The 14,377-nt window shown below is 48.6% G+C and overlaps 2 protein-coding genes across 2 annotated transcripts; one reads left to right on the plus strand and one right to left on the minus strand.

Annotated features, from left to right (window-relative positions):
- Window positions 1-1,313: 1,313 nt before the first annotated feature.
- On the plus strand, window positions 1,314-1,976 carry UCRPA7_3382 (hypothetical protein; the record flags this gene model as incomplete). Its single annotated transcript, XM_007915964.1, has 1 exon — window positions 1,314-1,976. The coding sequence occupies one exon, from the start codon at window positions 1,314-1,316 to the stop codon at window positions 1,974-1,976; it is 663 nt and encodes a 220-aa protein (XP_007914155.1).
- Window positions 1,977-7,005: 5,029 nt separating this feature from the next.
- On the minus strand, window positions 7,006-9,096 carry UCRPA7_3383 (putative pre-rrna-processing protein esf1 protein; the record flags this gene model as incomplete). Its single annotated transcript, XM_007915928.1, has 1 exon — window positions 7,006-9,096. The coding sequence occupies one exon, from the start codon at window positions 9,094-9,096 to the stop codon at window positions 7,006-7,008; it is 2,091 nt and encodes a 696-aa protein (XP_007914119.1).
- Window positions 9,097-14,377: the final 5,281 nt, after the last annotated feature.

Raw genomic sequence — 14,377 nt, forward strand, 5'->3', positions numbered from 1 at the left:
CTGGTCCACTTGCACTTCCCGACACTGCCGCATAAAGACTTTGCAGGCACCACAAAACAAGGCGATTTTGCAGACTCTATGGCGGAAATGGACTATCGGGTGGGCCAACTTCTAGATCACATTGATTCTTTGGGTCTGCGGGACAACACAATAGTTATCTTTGCGTCAGATAATGGACCCGACTTCCGTGTGCCATGGAGGGGAACAGCAGGGCCGTGGTCAGGAACCATGCATACAGCAATGGAAGGCAGTTTGCGAGTTCCTTTCATTATAAGGTGGCCAGGCCGCGTACCCGCTGGCATCACTTCCAATGAAATTGTCCATGTGACGGATCTGTTCAGTACCATCATCAGTGTTACAAACTCGAAATTACCAGAAGATCGACCAATAGACGGAGTAGACCAAATGCCCCTATTCCGAAACCCTGAGACTGCTAAGTCGCCACGCGAGGGATTTTGCTTCTACATCAAGCAGGAGCTTCGGGCAATCAAGTGGCGAGACTGGAAGATGCATTACGTCTGGGAGCCGGAGGTTAACAAGTCTTCCGGCAGACTGGAATCTCCTTATCTCTTCAATATTACAAGAGATCCTAAAGAAGAGACCGACATACTGGCGTATAACACTTGGGTAGCTCAGCCTATGATAAAGCTGCGGCGAGCATTTGAAAAGAGCATGAAGGACTACCCTACGCCTCCGGATCCGTTGAAAACCCTGTAATTAGCGTAGCATCACCATTCAAATTCTAATAATACCAATAAAGGTATTCAATGATACCGCGGATGATTCGGCTTTCCGAATACAAGCTTCGGTGTCGGTCGCGTTGTCAATTGAATGTCGTTAAGATACTCATTTTTCTCCGATGATCAGTGTAAATAGAGACATGATAGCTTTAATATACCTGAGGCTTAGCTTGTTCCACTCGTAACAAATGGCACCATAAGAACTAATTGCTTTGCGTATATCTAGAGGGTTCGTGGCTAGCAGGGAAGGATTCAGACCCACTGAATCCAGTTGCGCTTAGCCACAGCCTGCAGGCAGCAAGGCACAGCCTACCTTACATTAGGAGACCCACCAACTTACCTATTAAGATACTGTATTTAAGCACCCCAACTTCCATGGAACTAATGTAGCGGAGCTCTGCTTTTACTCAGGACCTTCAATTTGGTGGCTTCTTTTCCCTCAAGCTTACAATGCTTCTGCTTCAAGGCAGCTCGCATCTTGCATCATTCGTCATCACCCTATTCGCATTTTTTGCATTTCTAGCTCTGGGCGTCAACGGCGAGGAATTCCAAATCCCTCTTCCAGCAAGCGAAATGGCGAACGAGGAGATGGAAGACGAATTTGTTCCAGTACATGGCCTTACGAAGCTTACGAAGGAAGAAGAAGACTTGATCCTAGCGGCGCTTTCCACGGCCGTTGACGAGGATGATGATATGCCATGGGTCAAGCCAAAGATCGTACCCTGGACTGGAGACATTGACGGCAATATGGATGACTTGTATCGGTTGTATAGGGATATGCGCGACAATGCAGACGAAGAAACGCCAGACTTTTTCTTTTTCATTGATCGTCAATGCCTCGATGAAAAGAAGGTTATTGTCGCCCATCCAGACCATTACACTCTTCTTTATGCCCCCAGCAACACGGAGGACTTGAATGAGATTCTCAAGACGCATGGTTCAAAGATACCAGAAATGAATGAGGGGATTGTGGATAAAGTTATGGAGGAGCTTTTGGAGAGGGCGTTGACTTACGGGCGGATACCAGCACATGCATTCCGTGGCACGTGGGCTAATCTCGATCTTGCAAATATGGGTTTGTCTGAGATTGTTGAGTTTCATGAAGTTGGACAAGTCGAGCTATACTACAACCCAGATTGGAATGTCAAGAACTTCATCGAAAAAGCAGAGATAGCGAATGCAGAACTGGAGGAAGCAGAGAAGCAGAAGGCAAGCAAGAAGAACCCACCGCAGTAGGAAAATATAAGGGCCATCCAGTATCTCTCCGACAAATTTCATGGTGAGAGAGTCAGCCTCCATCACAGGCAGAGATTGTCCATCAGGGCCAAGTGCATCGTTACATGCTCCAACGCCAGCCCTCATGTGCGTGTCAGAGATCTGGACAATCTTGAATGTCCCATCGGCCCTAGCCCTCAGCGTAGCCCGCGCAGGCCTCGGCTTCGGTCTGCCGTGCCGTACGGTAAGCCTTGCGGCGGGCACCTCGGATAGCGCGTCCAGCCGTAGAGGCTGGTGAACGAGAGACCATTGTGGTCGAGGGTCAACAGCATCTGTACCGAAGAGAGCATCGATCTCGGTTACTACCTGGTCGTGGTGGTTAGAGTATTTGTTCCTGAGCAGCCAGATACCACCAGGCCGTTCTCCCCATGCTGGACTTGGCGCAGCCTCATCAATTGTGATGTCCGTTACCATCAAATCGTCCGGGGTGATAGACTCCTCGGCGGTCGAAGCCACTTGCAGCCACGCCGTCTTGTGCCCACTACCCACGTAGAGATCCTTCTCTATGCGATGCCATGTAGTTCTACTCCGCTTATTGGTTGAAGGATTCTCGCCAGCAGGCAGGAATGTTATGGTCAGGTCAGTGACCACCATACAAGTGTCTCCACCGCCCATGACGACAGACGTAGAGACTTTGGAGAGCTGCGGAGGCCAGATCCTAGTCCACTCGAGGACATGGAGTATTATCACTATAATGATGCAAGCTACGGGCTTCTAAAAATGCTCGTGTTAGTAAAGATCTAAGCGAAGTGAGAGAATTGGTTTGCTTCAAAAGCCATGACATTGACGATGACAGAATTGCAGTTGGAATATGGAGCGGCGGGTGTACCCTCTGTTCTGGCAAATGGTAGTAAACTTTCATTGGTCTAGGAACCCTCTAAACTCGTGATGATCAGGATGCTATGGGTTCCCCACTACAACGGTACCAAACCGAGTAATTATGGGTAATGCACTACAGCGATTACCACCGCGGACTTGGGTTTACTGAAGGTTCATTTCTCTAGCACTTCAAATAAGGCAAAGGGTGCTCTATTACAAAGTTGGTTTGAATCAATTGTTGCGATCATTGTGGTTGCTTAACATAGCGACCAATTTCAACTTGCTGATTTCAGAGATCGACAGCACCGCGCAGAACAAGAGTGACAGGCTTCTTAGCGCCGTAGTTTGTATAGTGGGCCGAACCTTAGGCGGTTTAAGTGCCAGAGTAGGCGCCCATAGGAAGCTATTGGCGGCGGGCGGAGTTGCCCGTCCTGGCCCTACGCCGCCGTTGCTTAGTCTGACAAACTCCCGTCTACAACCGACAAATTCAAGAGTGGAGGTGTTGGTGAGGCGGACGAGCTTTAATTGACGTTTCGAGAATGGAGCTGCTAAGGCGGCTACGAAAACACAATAGAAGTTACGATCATTTTATTTGTTGAGTCTTTCCCGTAGTTAGGTGTTTTGCAAGCCATGTTGTCGGAGTTGATGGTTAAAACTGAACTGGTTAGAATTGACATTCACAAAAGGATGGTGTCTTTATCAGATCCTTTTGCTAAGCTGCATTGGGTCACCGGCTCCGAACCAACTGACTGCCAGTGCTATTCAGCTGGAGATGCATGAGGTTAGTTGGGGGCCGCGAGGCTCTGCCACCTTGAGGCATCAGGCAGCCCCAAGTTTGCAACTCATCTTCTTTCCTACAATCATGTCAGTCGCGGATTGCGTCGGAGAAGATAGGACTTTAAGATGGACCCTCTTTCGATTGCCTCTACTGTTGTGAGTCTTTATTATGCCTCCAGATCTTCTTCAAAGCGAGCATCAAGTGCGGGCTGTTGAGGTGGCAAACTGACCGGCGAACTAGGTAGGGCTCACGGCAACATGCTTGTCAACAACGAAGAAGTTGCATGATTTACAAGGGAAGCTCAAGGATGCTCCTATGACTGTTGTGTCAATATGTTCCGAGTCGACTGTGGTCGGCGCATCTCTTTCCCAAATCCAGGGTCTTTTGATCCAGAGACAGGATTTGGCAGAAGCCTGGAAGACCAGAACAGATGTAGCTATGGCGCTTGATACGGCCTTGACCGGCTGCATGGTGCTGTACAGCTGTCTTGAACGAGAAATTCAGCGTATAACGGCATCTACATCATCCTCGGGTAGACTCAACTGGAGGGTCGCTATCAGAACTGTGTGGAATGAATCAAAACTACAAGAGCTCTTGACTGCTCTAAGAGGGCAACAGACGGCTATCAGTCTCCTGATTCAACTCCTTCAAATGTATAGCTATATCCATTATTTATTGGTAATATTGATTGACAAACCATATAGGGATACCCTCACCGATATAAGGCAAATGCTTGACCGTAACCAGGGAGCAATTGGGGTGTCGAAAAACGCGACACAGTCCCTCCGAAATGCAAATCCTGGAGTTCATGCCCCGGCTTCCATATATGATACGATGGATCGAGATGATCAGACCATTACACGGGATGATGCTAGCTTTATGGCACCTTCAGAGATCGAGTTTGAATTCGATGACATGATTATCAATAGCCAGGTGTACAGACGAATGATCGGCCATGCTAGGGCCCGAATGGAGCTTAACAGCGACGCAGTCGGTGATCTCATCGACCTGACTGAACGTCTACCCGGGCTTTCCGTATCTCAAGACGCGGGCCCATTGCCGGAGGTTCTGCAAGATTTACAGGATCTGACCCTGCAGGAGGGCGCCACCTGGAAGAACACACAGGACACTGTTCAAGAAACCACTAATACACAACAGCCTGTTCGTCCGGATGACAACATCGTTTCGGAGCCAGAAGAGATTCAGCAGACCGCAGACATGACGCCAGCCAACGGTTACGACATGGCTAAGTCTGAACCAACTGATCAACCGCCCAAGAAATCTCCCAAAATCTGTTTTAAGTGTCACGAGGTTTTGACTGGCCAGTTCGTAAAGGCACCGGCACCTTGGCACAATACGTTGCAGAACGACTCGTCAGATAGAAAGTTTCACCTAGAATGCTTCACCTGCGCTGTAAGCTCCCTTGATTATTATCATCACAAAGCAGCTAACTCATCATTTAGGACTGCAATGTTGGGATCTGTGAGAAGTTCTTCCCACAGCCTGAGACCTTAGAATATCTTTGTGAGACCGATTACTTTCGCAGACTGGATTTATTATGCTTCAGTTGCGGGAGAGCTCTACGGGGCTCGTACATCAGTACATTGGATAAGAAGTACCACCTCGATCATTTCACTTGTGCTAAAGAATCCTGTGATATAGGATTCGGGGCAACGGATTCTTATTATGAGGTGGATGGCGAACCGTATTGCTTGACGCACTATACTCTTAGGCATGCCGCCACGTGTGTTGGCTGCTCACTTCCAATTCTCAGCGAGCACCTGGAGGTGACCAAAGACCTACGGCTCAATGGAACGTGGCACATAGAGTGTCATTATGTGAAAACGGTCAAGAGACTAGAATTGACAACTATCATCAGCGACCTTCCAATCCGAGGGGCGGATACATGGTACAATAGTACCAATCAACCTCTTGATAATGAGGCTTTAGAATCACGTTTCAAGGAAATCGGGAGCCAGATTCTTCAAGCGTCGTTGAAGCCAACCAATCCAAGAAAAACCAGAAGATCAAATCCATAATATCAGCAGCCATCATACCACAGTTGCTTTGGATCCTAGTAGCATGAGAGCGGGACGAATATACTATAATCAAAATACCTATCCATTGATGCTTCGGATGTTCATGAAGCTAGAATTGTTTCGATATCATGAGTATGAGTTCTTTTTAACAGTGAAAAAATGCTAAAGGTAGCTCACGAGTCCAAAGTTCTTTAGAACATGCAGTAAAAAGGGATTCACAACGTATCATATGTCTCTCTAGTAGAGTCTATGACTGCAGACCCATGGATGGCTCTAGCTGCCCTGTGACGAAGACTTTGGTCACAGAATGATAATTTCCGCTATCCTTAAGTATTGCAACCCGAGCGTCACATCTTTGACTTGCTCCACGAAATGATTCCCCCGACAGTCCCAGCGACCACAGCACCAGCACCCTGTACAACGGAATTGACGGCAACTACCCCGGGTCCGCCTGCTCCTGCGCTTTGGAGTGTCGAGAACACACTGCCTGCGGCCACTGATCCCAGGTAGCTCTGGGCAGTAGCGGCAACAGAACCTGAAGAGAGCTTATGTATTAGAATAGAGCACGCTGAGAGGTAGAAGGGGCGTAATCATTAGAAGGCAGCCTCACCTGCAGTGACACCTGCTTGGCCAAAACCAGCCGCGCCTAATGTTGCGCCTGCGAACACAGCAGGAGCTGCGATAGCAGTAATACCGACGCCCGCAACGGCGACAGCAACAGCCGTGCCTTTATTTTCGGCGACCCATGCTACGGTCTACTATGAATGTTAGATCCGAAACCAGAATGAAACATTTGCGCGGATCTTACATTTCCTGACTTGTCTGCCACAGCAGATAAACCTTGCTGTACTGTTGGGCTCGAGACCGCGCTTTTGGCCATGCTGAGCCCGTTTAGGGCAGCATCGTACGCCGATTCTGTAGATGCCTTTGCTATTTGTTTGAACATGGCTACAATCAAAGAAGGGACTAGAAATATGAGAAGTGGAAAACAAAGGTTGGTTGACGTCTTCGATGGATATGCCTTTTTTGCAAGAAGAGGCCGGGAACACGCGCAAGGTGCTCAAGAGAATGGTTTTTATTCTTATTTTTTTTTAGAAAGAAATAGAAGGGACCTGAGACGGCAAAGCGTTCTTTTCATGCAGGTCACACACTGTTGACTGATAAGAGGCTGAAATTGAGGCCCGGCCAGCTACACTAGGTATGTTGTGCTACCAGTACCCCCGAATCATTGGCGCCAAGTAATGCAAGTGGCATGAGTCAAAAAGCAGGCTGACTTTGAGGTGGTCACAAGCTCACCAGCATAACTGCAGGAATACACATGTGTTGCACGGGTATCTTATTACTATGGTCTCAGCTATTTGCGACCACCAGATTTCTTCTTTATGGAGGCTACAAGGCCACCCAAATCATCCCGCTTGGCTTTCTTCGGCGCACCTTCTTGGCGCAAAATAGGTTCCTCATCGCTAATCGTCTTTCTCTTCTTCCGCCCTTCTTCCAGAAGCTTTTTCATACCTTGAGTAGCCTTGTACTTCGGATTCGAAGGATCGATGGCGAATTCGTGGTTCTCGAAGACGGCCTTGAAACGCGAATCTCCAACATCCATATTGAATTCATCTTGCAAACCTCCACGGTCTTCAATGGCCTTCTTGCCCTTCTTCTTCTTCTTCTTATTCTTGTGTTTCTCAGCTCGTATGATCTCGTTCATGTCAAAATGGTCAAGATGAGCGGTATTCTCGTCAGGGTTGTCTGCCATGAGGAGCTCCAATTGAGCCTTCTCGGCTGCATTTTGTTTCTCTTCCGCCTCCTTGATCTCGCGTTTCTTGAGCCGCTCTTCTTTCCGAACTGCAGACTTTGTGGGTTTGGTAGGCTCCTCGGCAGTGAAGAAGGGATCATCAAAGCCAAGGTCTTCCGTTGCAGCTTGGCCGTCTTTGCCAGCAGCGCCCGCGTCGTCGCCATCGGTCTTTGACATCCTCTCCTTTCGCTTAGCTCTCCTTTCTCGCTCTTTGCGCAGATACTTCTCTACTGTGGTTTCTTCTTGCTCGTCCTGCTTCTTACCAGAAGACACTTCTGATAAGGCAGGAGTGAATGTAATCTGCATACCACCAATGGGTGCAGACTTCGACGACTTGGGAGTAGGATCTTCGCTCAAGCCAAGAGCGGCACGCATCTTGCGCCTTGCAAGTTCCTTCTTACTCAGCTTCGGCTCCTCTCCTGCTTCGCTCTTCAGCTGCTCCTCAGCCGCCTCATCGTCATCGTCATCCTCGCTATCGCTGGCGAGATAAGTCCGAAGGTCATTTTCTGCAATGTCTGCTCGGCTTCCCGAGAAGGCGTTCTTGATGGACTCTTTCCGCATAGCCTCCTCCGGGTGCATATCCCAAGTCAATTTGACTTTCGAGTGTTGCAGTGCGTCAGTCACAAACTCGACCGGCTTGTAGCCTGCTGGCACGGCATCGCACTCGTCCCTAGGCTCATCATCGAACGTGACATCCTCGGGTATGAATCGTAGATCTAGGAAATTTGATGATGACTGGTATTCCGTACCATCAGTAGCCTGGTAGATCTTATGTGCCGAATTCTTGTCGGAGCAGGTCACGACAGCGTAATAGTACCGTAACCTGTCGAGCTGATATGTGCGTAGGGCATCACTGTCGAAATCTTGATCGTCGCCTTCTTCTAGCAGCTCTTTCTTTGTTTCCTCATCACTATCCACATCTTCGTCATCTTCATCGCTGTTGTCTTCCTCGGCTTCCTCGCTGTCCTCCTCTGCAGCAGCATTCTTCTTGAAGATCTCCTTGGGAGGCCCCTCGAGCTCTTCGCGCTGCATTCTCTCCTTTCCAAACTCGCTGGGGTAGACGGCGACTTTCTCAATGCGACCACCAACAGGTAAGAAACTAGAGAAAAGCGCCATCAAATCGACAGATTTGACGTGATCCCAGTCCAGGTTGACTATCGCAATCCGGTTGGTGACATCACCTGTGGGCACCTCAGCCTGCTCGGTTCGGAAACGCTGCATGTCCGGCGCGGTATCGGCTTTCACTTCCTCCGCCTCTGAGTCCTCATCATCCTCATCAGAGTCCGATTCGGAATCTGAGGAGGAGAAGCCACCTCCTCGAGCCGGGTCGTACTTGGCGTCCGCCTTCTCCAGCTCCCTCCGTACAACATCATCATCCTCAACCTCGGCATCGTCCTCCTCTTCTTGATAGAGACGTTGGAGCGCCTTCTTCTTGGTGTCTGTTTTGATTTTACGACCGTATCGATCGACTTTTGAAATTGCGCTGAAGTCGTCATCCTTCAACATTCGGGAGAATCGCTTGTCGATAGTGGTCTTCGTCTTCTTGCTTGAAGGCAGGCGGAATCGGGGATCTGTCTCGAAATTAGCAAAGCGCGAGTCCGTAATCTTGCTTGAAGAGGCGCCATTGCGCTTCTTCGATTGTTTCTGAGACATCTCGGAGGTTTGTGCGGCGAGATCTGAGCAGATTGTTGGCTGTTGGAGTATAGAGACACTGGCTTCCTATCCTCTGGAACTTTTTTTTTTGGCAGTCTGCGGGGCGTCTTGATTTTGCCAGAAGGCGGTGAGACAAGCGTTGTTTTTCTGCAGGGGCATTCCCGCTAGGTAGTGGGGACGATCCAACCTCTGTAGGAAAGCTCCCACTCCACTACGCGCAACACAGAAATTTCTTCCTTTCATCACAGTATCCAAGTGAGCAAAGTCGACGAATTGTCAAGCCGTCACGAACCACCGTGGTCTTCAGTGCCACATGTATCCAGCCTACGTTTGTCATAGCTAGTCGATGTTCAAACATTTACTTAATTGGATGAGCACATCGGAAAGTGGCCATACAATAGAAGTCTTGCTGAGAAGAGATCGTGGTGAGTTGAGGTAAGGTTATGACGAACCGCGGCAGAGCCTCTGGAAATTGTCCAAGGCCTGACATGAGCCGCTTCTCCAATGCAATTCTTCCACTTGTTGGGTTCAATTTGTCGCGTTTTGGGCATGGATTTGCATCTCTCATGGTACGTTCTGCTTCAGTCACTCGCAAAAGCTTCGAAGGATGATCCTTTCACAATTACTTTCATGATATTCTATGATTGCATATTCACACTGAAAATTCTGACAACTTGGCACGCCCAACATTTTGTTTGCTCTTTATTCACCCTAACTATCAACGTGTGCTGAAGGCTAACAAAGAAGTAATCAGGACTCAAAATACAGGGCCTGGAGACTAGGTCTGAGGCAGATAACTCTCGAGACCGGCCTTTGCCCGATAGACGATGTATGCCAAGTGGCCTCATAAGTGTGATCGTCTGCTACGAGTGGAACGGACAACGCGAGTTTCCAGTTGATAATTATTCTAAATTGTATAGTAATCAGGCGGTCGTTTGGGAGGCAGCCTACTGTTGTCAACCCAAAACCAATACTGAAAAATGTTGAACAGTGCATCACCTCTTGTGAGAGATGCAGCAATTCTATACTTGGCGTTCCCAAAGTGGTGTGCAGTGCGAAGGAACACCCAGTGCACGTGTCTTCAAGTGACGTAAGATGCTCCCGTGGCGCCGGAACGCCTTGTACAGGATTTTGTAAAAACGTCGGCCGTTAGCAATCTGCATGCCTCTTCTGGCTATCTCTACGAGTTGATACTCGAGAATAGGTACTGACCTGCAGCGGGATTCGGAGTAATCTGTCTCGCAGCCCAAGCTACTGCAAGAGCGGAGAGATTCATACTTGAGTCCCGATCCGCCATTCCAGACTAGGAGAGGTGCGGTGAATTAAGCTCACCTGCACTGCCTCAAAGCTCAAGAGCTACGCCTGATTGCAACACCTTGCCGTGCTAGTGAAACCACCTAGGGTGAACCCACTCTGCCCGATCTGTCCAGGAGAATAACAATGCTGACCAATGAGCAACCCTGACGTGAGATCAGGTTTTTGATTTCAGTAGCTTTGTCAGAGATGACCAGGATTAGCTCGCGTGAGAGAATGGTCTTCCTTGATTCTTTGAAGCAGCTAATACATCTGATAGCATACCAAATGAAGTTAATGTTCACCGTGAGGCTGTGTTCGTAGAACCCATAAGAGTTCTGACCAAGAGCTTGACACAACCTCGCTAGCGGCGGAGAACTTCGATGCCGAGCTATACCCCTTACCGTTGACAAGTTTAGGGAAGATACAGTACATATAATAAGTAGCCGCTAATGTTGAGTTTGAAGTCAGACAATCTGCTCAAAACCTCTCTCAGTCTGGATCAAGCATCATTCATTATCCTACTTGTCCAATTCGGCCAACTTGTCAGCCCACTCAATATGTCTTCCAAAGCTAAGCTCTTTGCCGTGACAGCTCTCGCTGTACAAGCCAATGCAGCAATCCATCGTATCGATGTCGGGATGAACGGTTTCACTTTCACTCCAGATACCCTCACGGCGGCCAAAGGCGACCAACTGGAGTTCCACTATCATCCGCTCAACCATAGCGTAGTAATGGGAGACTTCAGCAACGCCTGTGCTCCTGCTACATCTGGTGGTTTCTACTCTGGATTCATGCCTACATCCTCCGGCGAGAACGTATGTAGTATCAATTGAGATCGATATTCCTCAGCAGACTGATCGGACTATCTAGGCGAACGTCTTTACCGTAACGGTCAACGATACAGACCCAATTGTCTTTTACTGCTCTCAAAATACTCTTTCACACTGCAAGAGCGGGATGTCGGGCGTAGTCAATCCTGCCAACTCCAGCCAGTTAACAGATTACAAGAACGCAGCCAAGAATGTGGATAACGCCGGATCTCCCGCTTCTGTATTCGGTGGCACGATCAACACTGCTTCTACGACCACTGGATCCTCAGCTTCGTCAAGTCCGACATCATCTGGCGGTGGTGGGAGTGGCAATCCATATGGTGGCGGCTCAAGTGGTGGGAACACGAATGGCAACAGTGCGGCTGGATTGACGGCATCCCTTGCTACACTCATGGGGGCTGCAGCTATTGCTTTGTTCATGGTTTGAGATAATTCAACCGTGGTCAGGAGACATCTGGAAACGGCAAGGCGCTGGCTTGTTTTCAACGGAAAGGTCTGGTAATGGGTATTTTCGGTGGTAAGCTAAGGCCCCATAGTGATGATGCACAGGAACGAATTTAAATCTGAACTCTATAATTCAACTGTAAAGAGATGATTAAGCCAAAACCAAATATATGACTAGAAGCGCCATTGCTGGAAGCCTGAATGTGTGGGCTGCTAATCCACGGGCTGCACTGCTGGTGACATCCGTACAGTTGTAATCTGCAGGCAACACGCCCCTATCATGCAGTTCGTTGAAAGGCGTGCAGTTAAAACTCAGCGCATCGGATGGTGCTATATCAAAGCTCTGAAGCACTTTTGGGGGATTTGTGAGATTGCTGCCTTCCGCATTATACTGCAGGAATGATTCGCTTGATGCAATCCATATGTCAGCGTGAGTGTAACTAGGGACGTGGCTATGGTTCACACGGTAGACGACGTACAAGAATTTATCAGATACTGGCACGCCTGTGATAAATATGCTTTGCATATCTTGCTGAGGCCAGTACCATATCTGTTCCTGCGAGCTGTTGTCGCTACTATTCCGGTACTGAGAGTCAAGTGTTAAATTTGGGCATTGACTTATGTCTAGAGTAAAGTCTCGCCAGTTCAGAGCGGCAGGCGGGAGCTTGATCGTGTGTAGGTCGAAATTCCCCGTGATACTCAGGCTGGATGCTTGGTCAAAGTCAAGATCAATCTCTGTAGTCGTCCGAGAGTCATCGAATGTGAAATCTCCAATCGACAAGTTTTTCAGACTTGAGGCGCGCTTGATATCAGTGAGATTCCCGTGCAACTCGAGACTGCCAATCTCGATTGACGTTGTGTTTTTAGCACCGAAAGTGACGTTCAACCCGCCGCCTGTGATCGATACCACTTCGACCTTGGCCCACCCTATGGTAAGCCTTCTGACATTAGGGAGATCATAGCTCGAGAATGACAACCTCGACTGCTCGGAATTTCCGGCAAGCCGGATAGGCGCGCTGTAGAAGCTATCGACGGAGTCAACACCGGCACTCCAGAACGCAACAGATCCTTCTCCGTCCTCTCCTGTGAATCCTTCGAGTTTCTCATGTCTCAGAGTCATTAATTTGGGGGCCTCAATTATGAGAAACCCCACTCGTGTGAGCGACGATATGTCTAGCGCTTTAAGATAATGCATTCGCTTCAAGTTGAATCCATTCTGTACGAGGGTAAGGCCCGAGAAGTCTAGCTCCTGCAGGCCGTTGAAATACCAGAATTCAATACTTCCATTGACCGTGGTGATAGTAGAGCTCCAGATTTCGAAAGGTGTCAGAGAAGGGCAGTCTTGATGGTCATCTTCGCACCCATTGTGGAGGATGCTGCCTTCAACCACCTCGACCCCATCGAGACTGATGCTTTCAGCCAAGTCGGGGGCGAATGTCAGATCACCCTTGATGATCTTGCAATCTCGCCGCACCTCATCTGCGTCGTCTGAACTAGAAATCGTGACATTGGTGCACGCCACTGCGCTAGCAACCCCTATCCAACAATTTAATGGAAGTGGTCGATATCGGCGTTCTGGTACTCACCTAATAAAGCTGGTAGTAGCGCGATGGCTCTCAAGATATTTTCTAGCCGCATTCTTAGTCCGATATCAGCAGGCTGGTACTGAGAAACATTCCATGCTCATAGTTTATCGAGAGAATTAATCAAAACAGTCACCTGAAAATGAGTTCTTCGGTAATGTTCTCGGCGCAGCAATCCCGGTCATCTCATGCGGTTTAGGCTGGGTGCTAGTTCGATTTAGGGTTGCATCACAGCTGTGGCACAACAGGCAGGCAGGCTTCCTTGGCAGTGCCGGACAGCCGCGGCGGAAAAGTTGGACTTATTTGGTATCCTAAAAATCATACAATTCTAGTCACGGCAAGTCACTGTCAATGAAAAGCGTAATGTTGAACTAAGAGGTGCCGGTGCATTGTTTCGAAGAGATTTGTGATAGCGGAAGGTGACGCGCTAATTCGAAAAAACAAATGCAATCAGAGGATACCTTGTAGATCGATTGCAATTGGGCAGGGATGATATGATTGCAAGTTGAAGGATTCGCTCATGCGGGGACGCTCACTCATAACGTTATTTCCAGGCAATACGGACAGGGGTAAGAGTTTCAGCCGCATCCCCCCTGCTTGCCATCATGTACTCGTACATTCATCAAGATGGATCTCTTCGCGGCTGCCTTTCTCGTTGTTAACTATCCTGGTTAGGATGTCTTATTGACTCCCGAATAATTAGCTTCCAGGCAAGCTTCACTGGTCTGCTCAAAAGTATAAGCCACCAGTTTTAGCGTTGAAGTGCGTGCTACGATCACGGCTGAGGCTCTAGCCGTAGAGGGGATTGTGTCGTCAAGCATCTACCTGGGTAACTTGTGGATTTCAACGGCAAACTCATCACACGAATCGAATATTTCTGTAAGCCTGCAAAAGATTTGCCAGCAACTTTGAAAGACATTTCCGTCCAGCTTCCCCTACTCATCACAGATCTAAAACGAACAGAAAGAGCCACTCAAGCCGGTCATCTTAAAAGTGATACACAGAGGACAATGTGTAGTATATCCTACACTCCGCATAGTGATTGATGTCTGCGCAAGATCTGTATCTAGATGTTTCAGTAGGCATGTATGGTGAAGGGAGGAGAACAATCTAAATATGAACCAGGAT

The sequence above is a fragment of the Phaeoacremonium minimum genome, assembly GCF_000392275.1.
Source record: "Phaeoacremonium minimum UCRPA7 unplaced genomic scaffold PA7_03_scaffold_270, whole genome shotgun sequence".
Lineage (NCBI taxonomy): Eukaryota > Fungi > Ascomycota > Sordariomycetes > Togniniales > Togniniaceae > Phaeoacremonium > Phaeoacremonium minimum.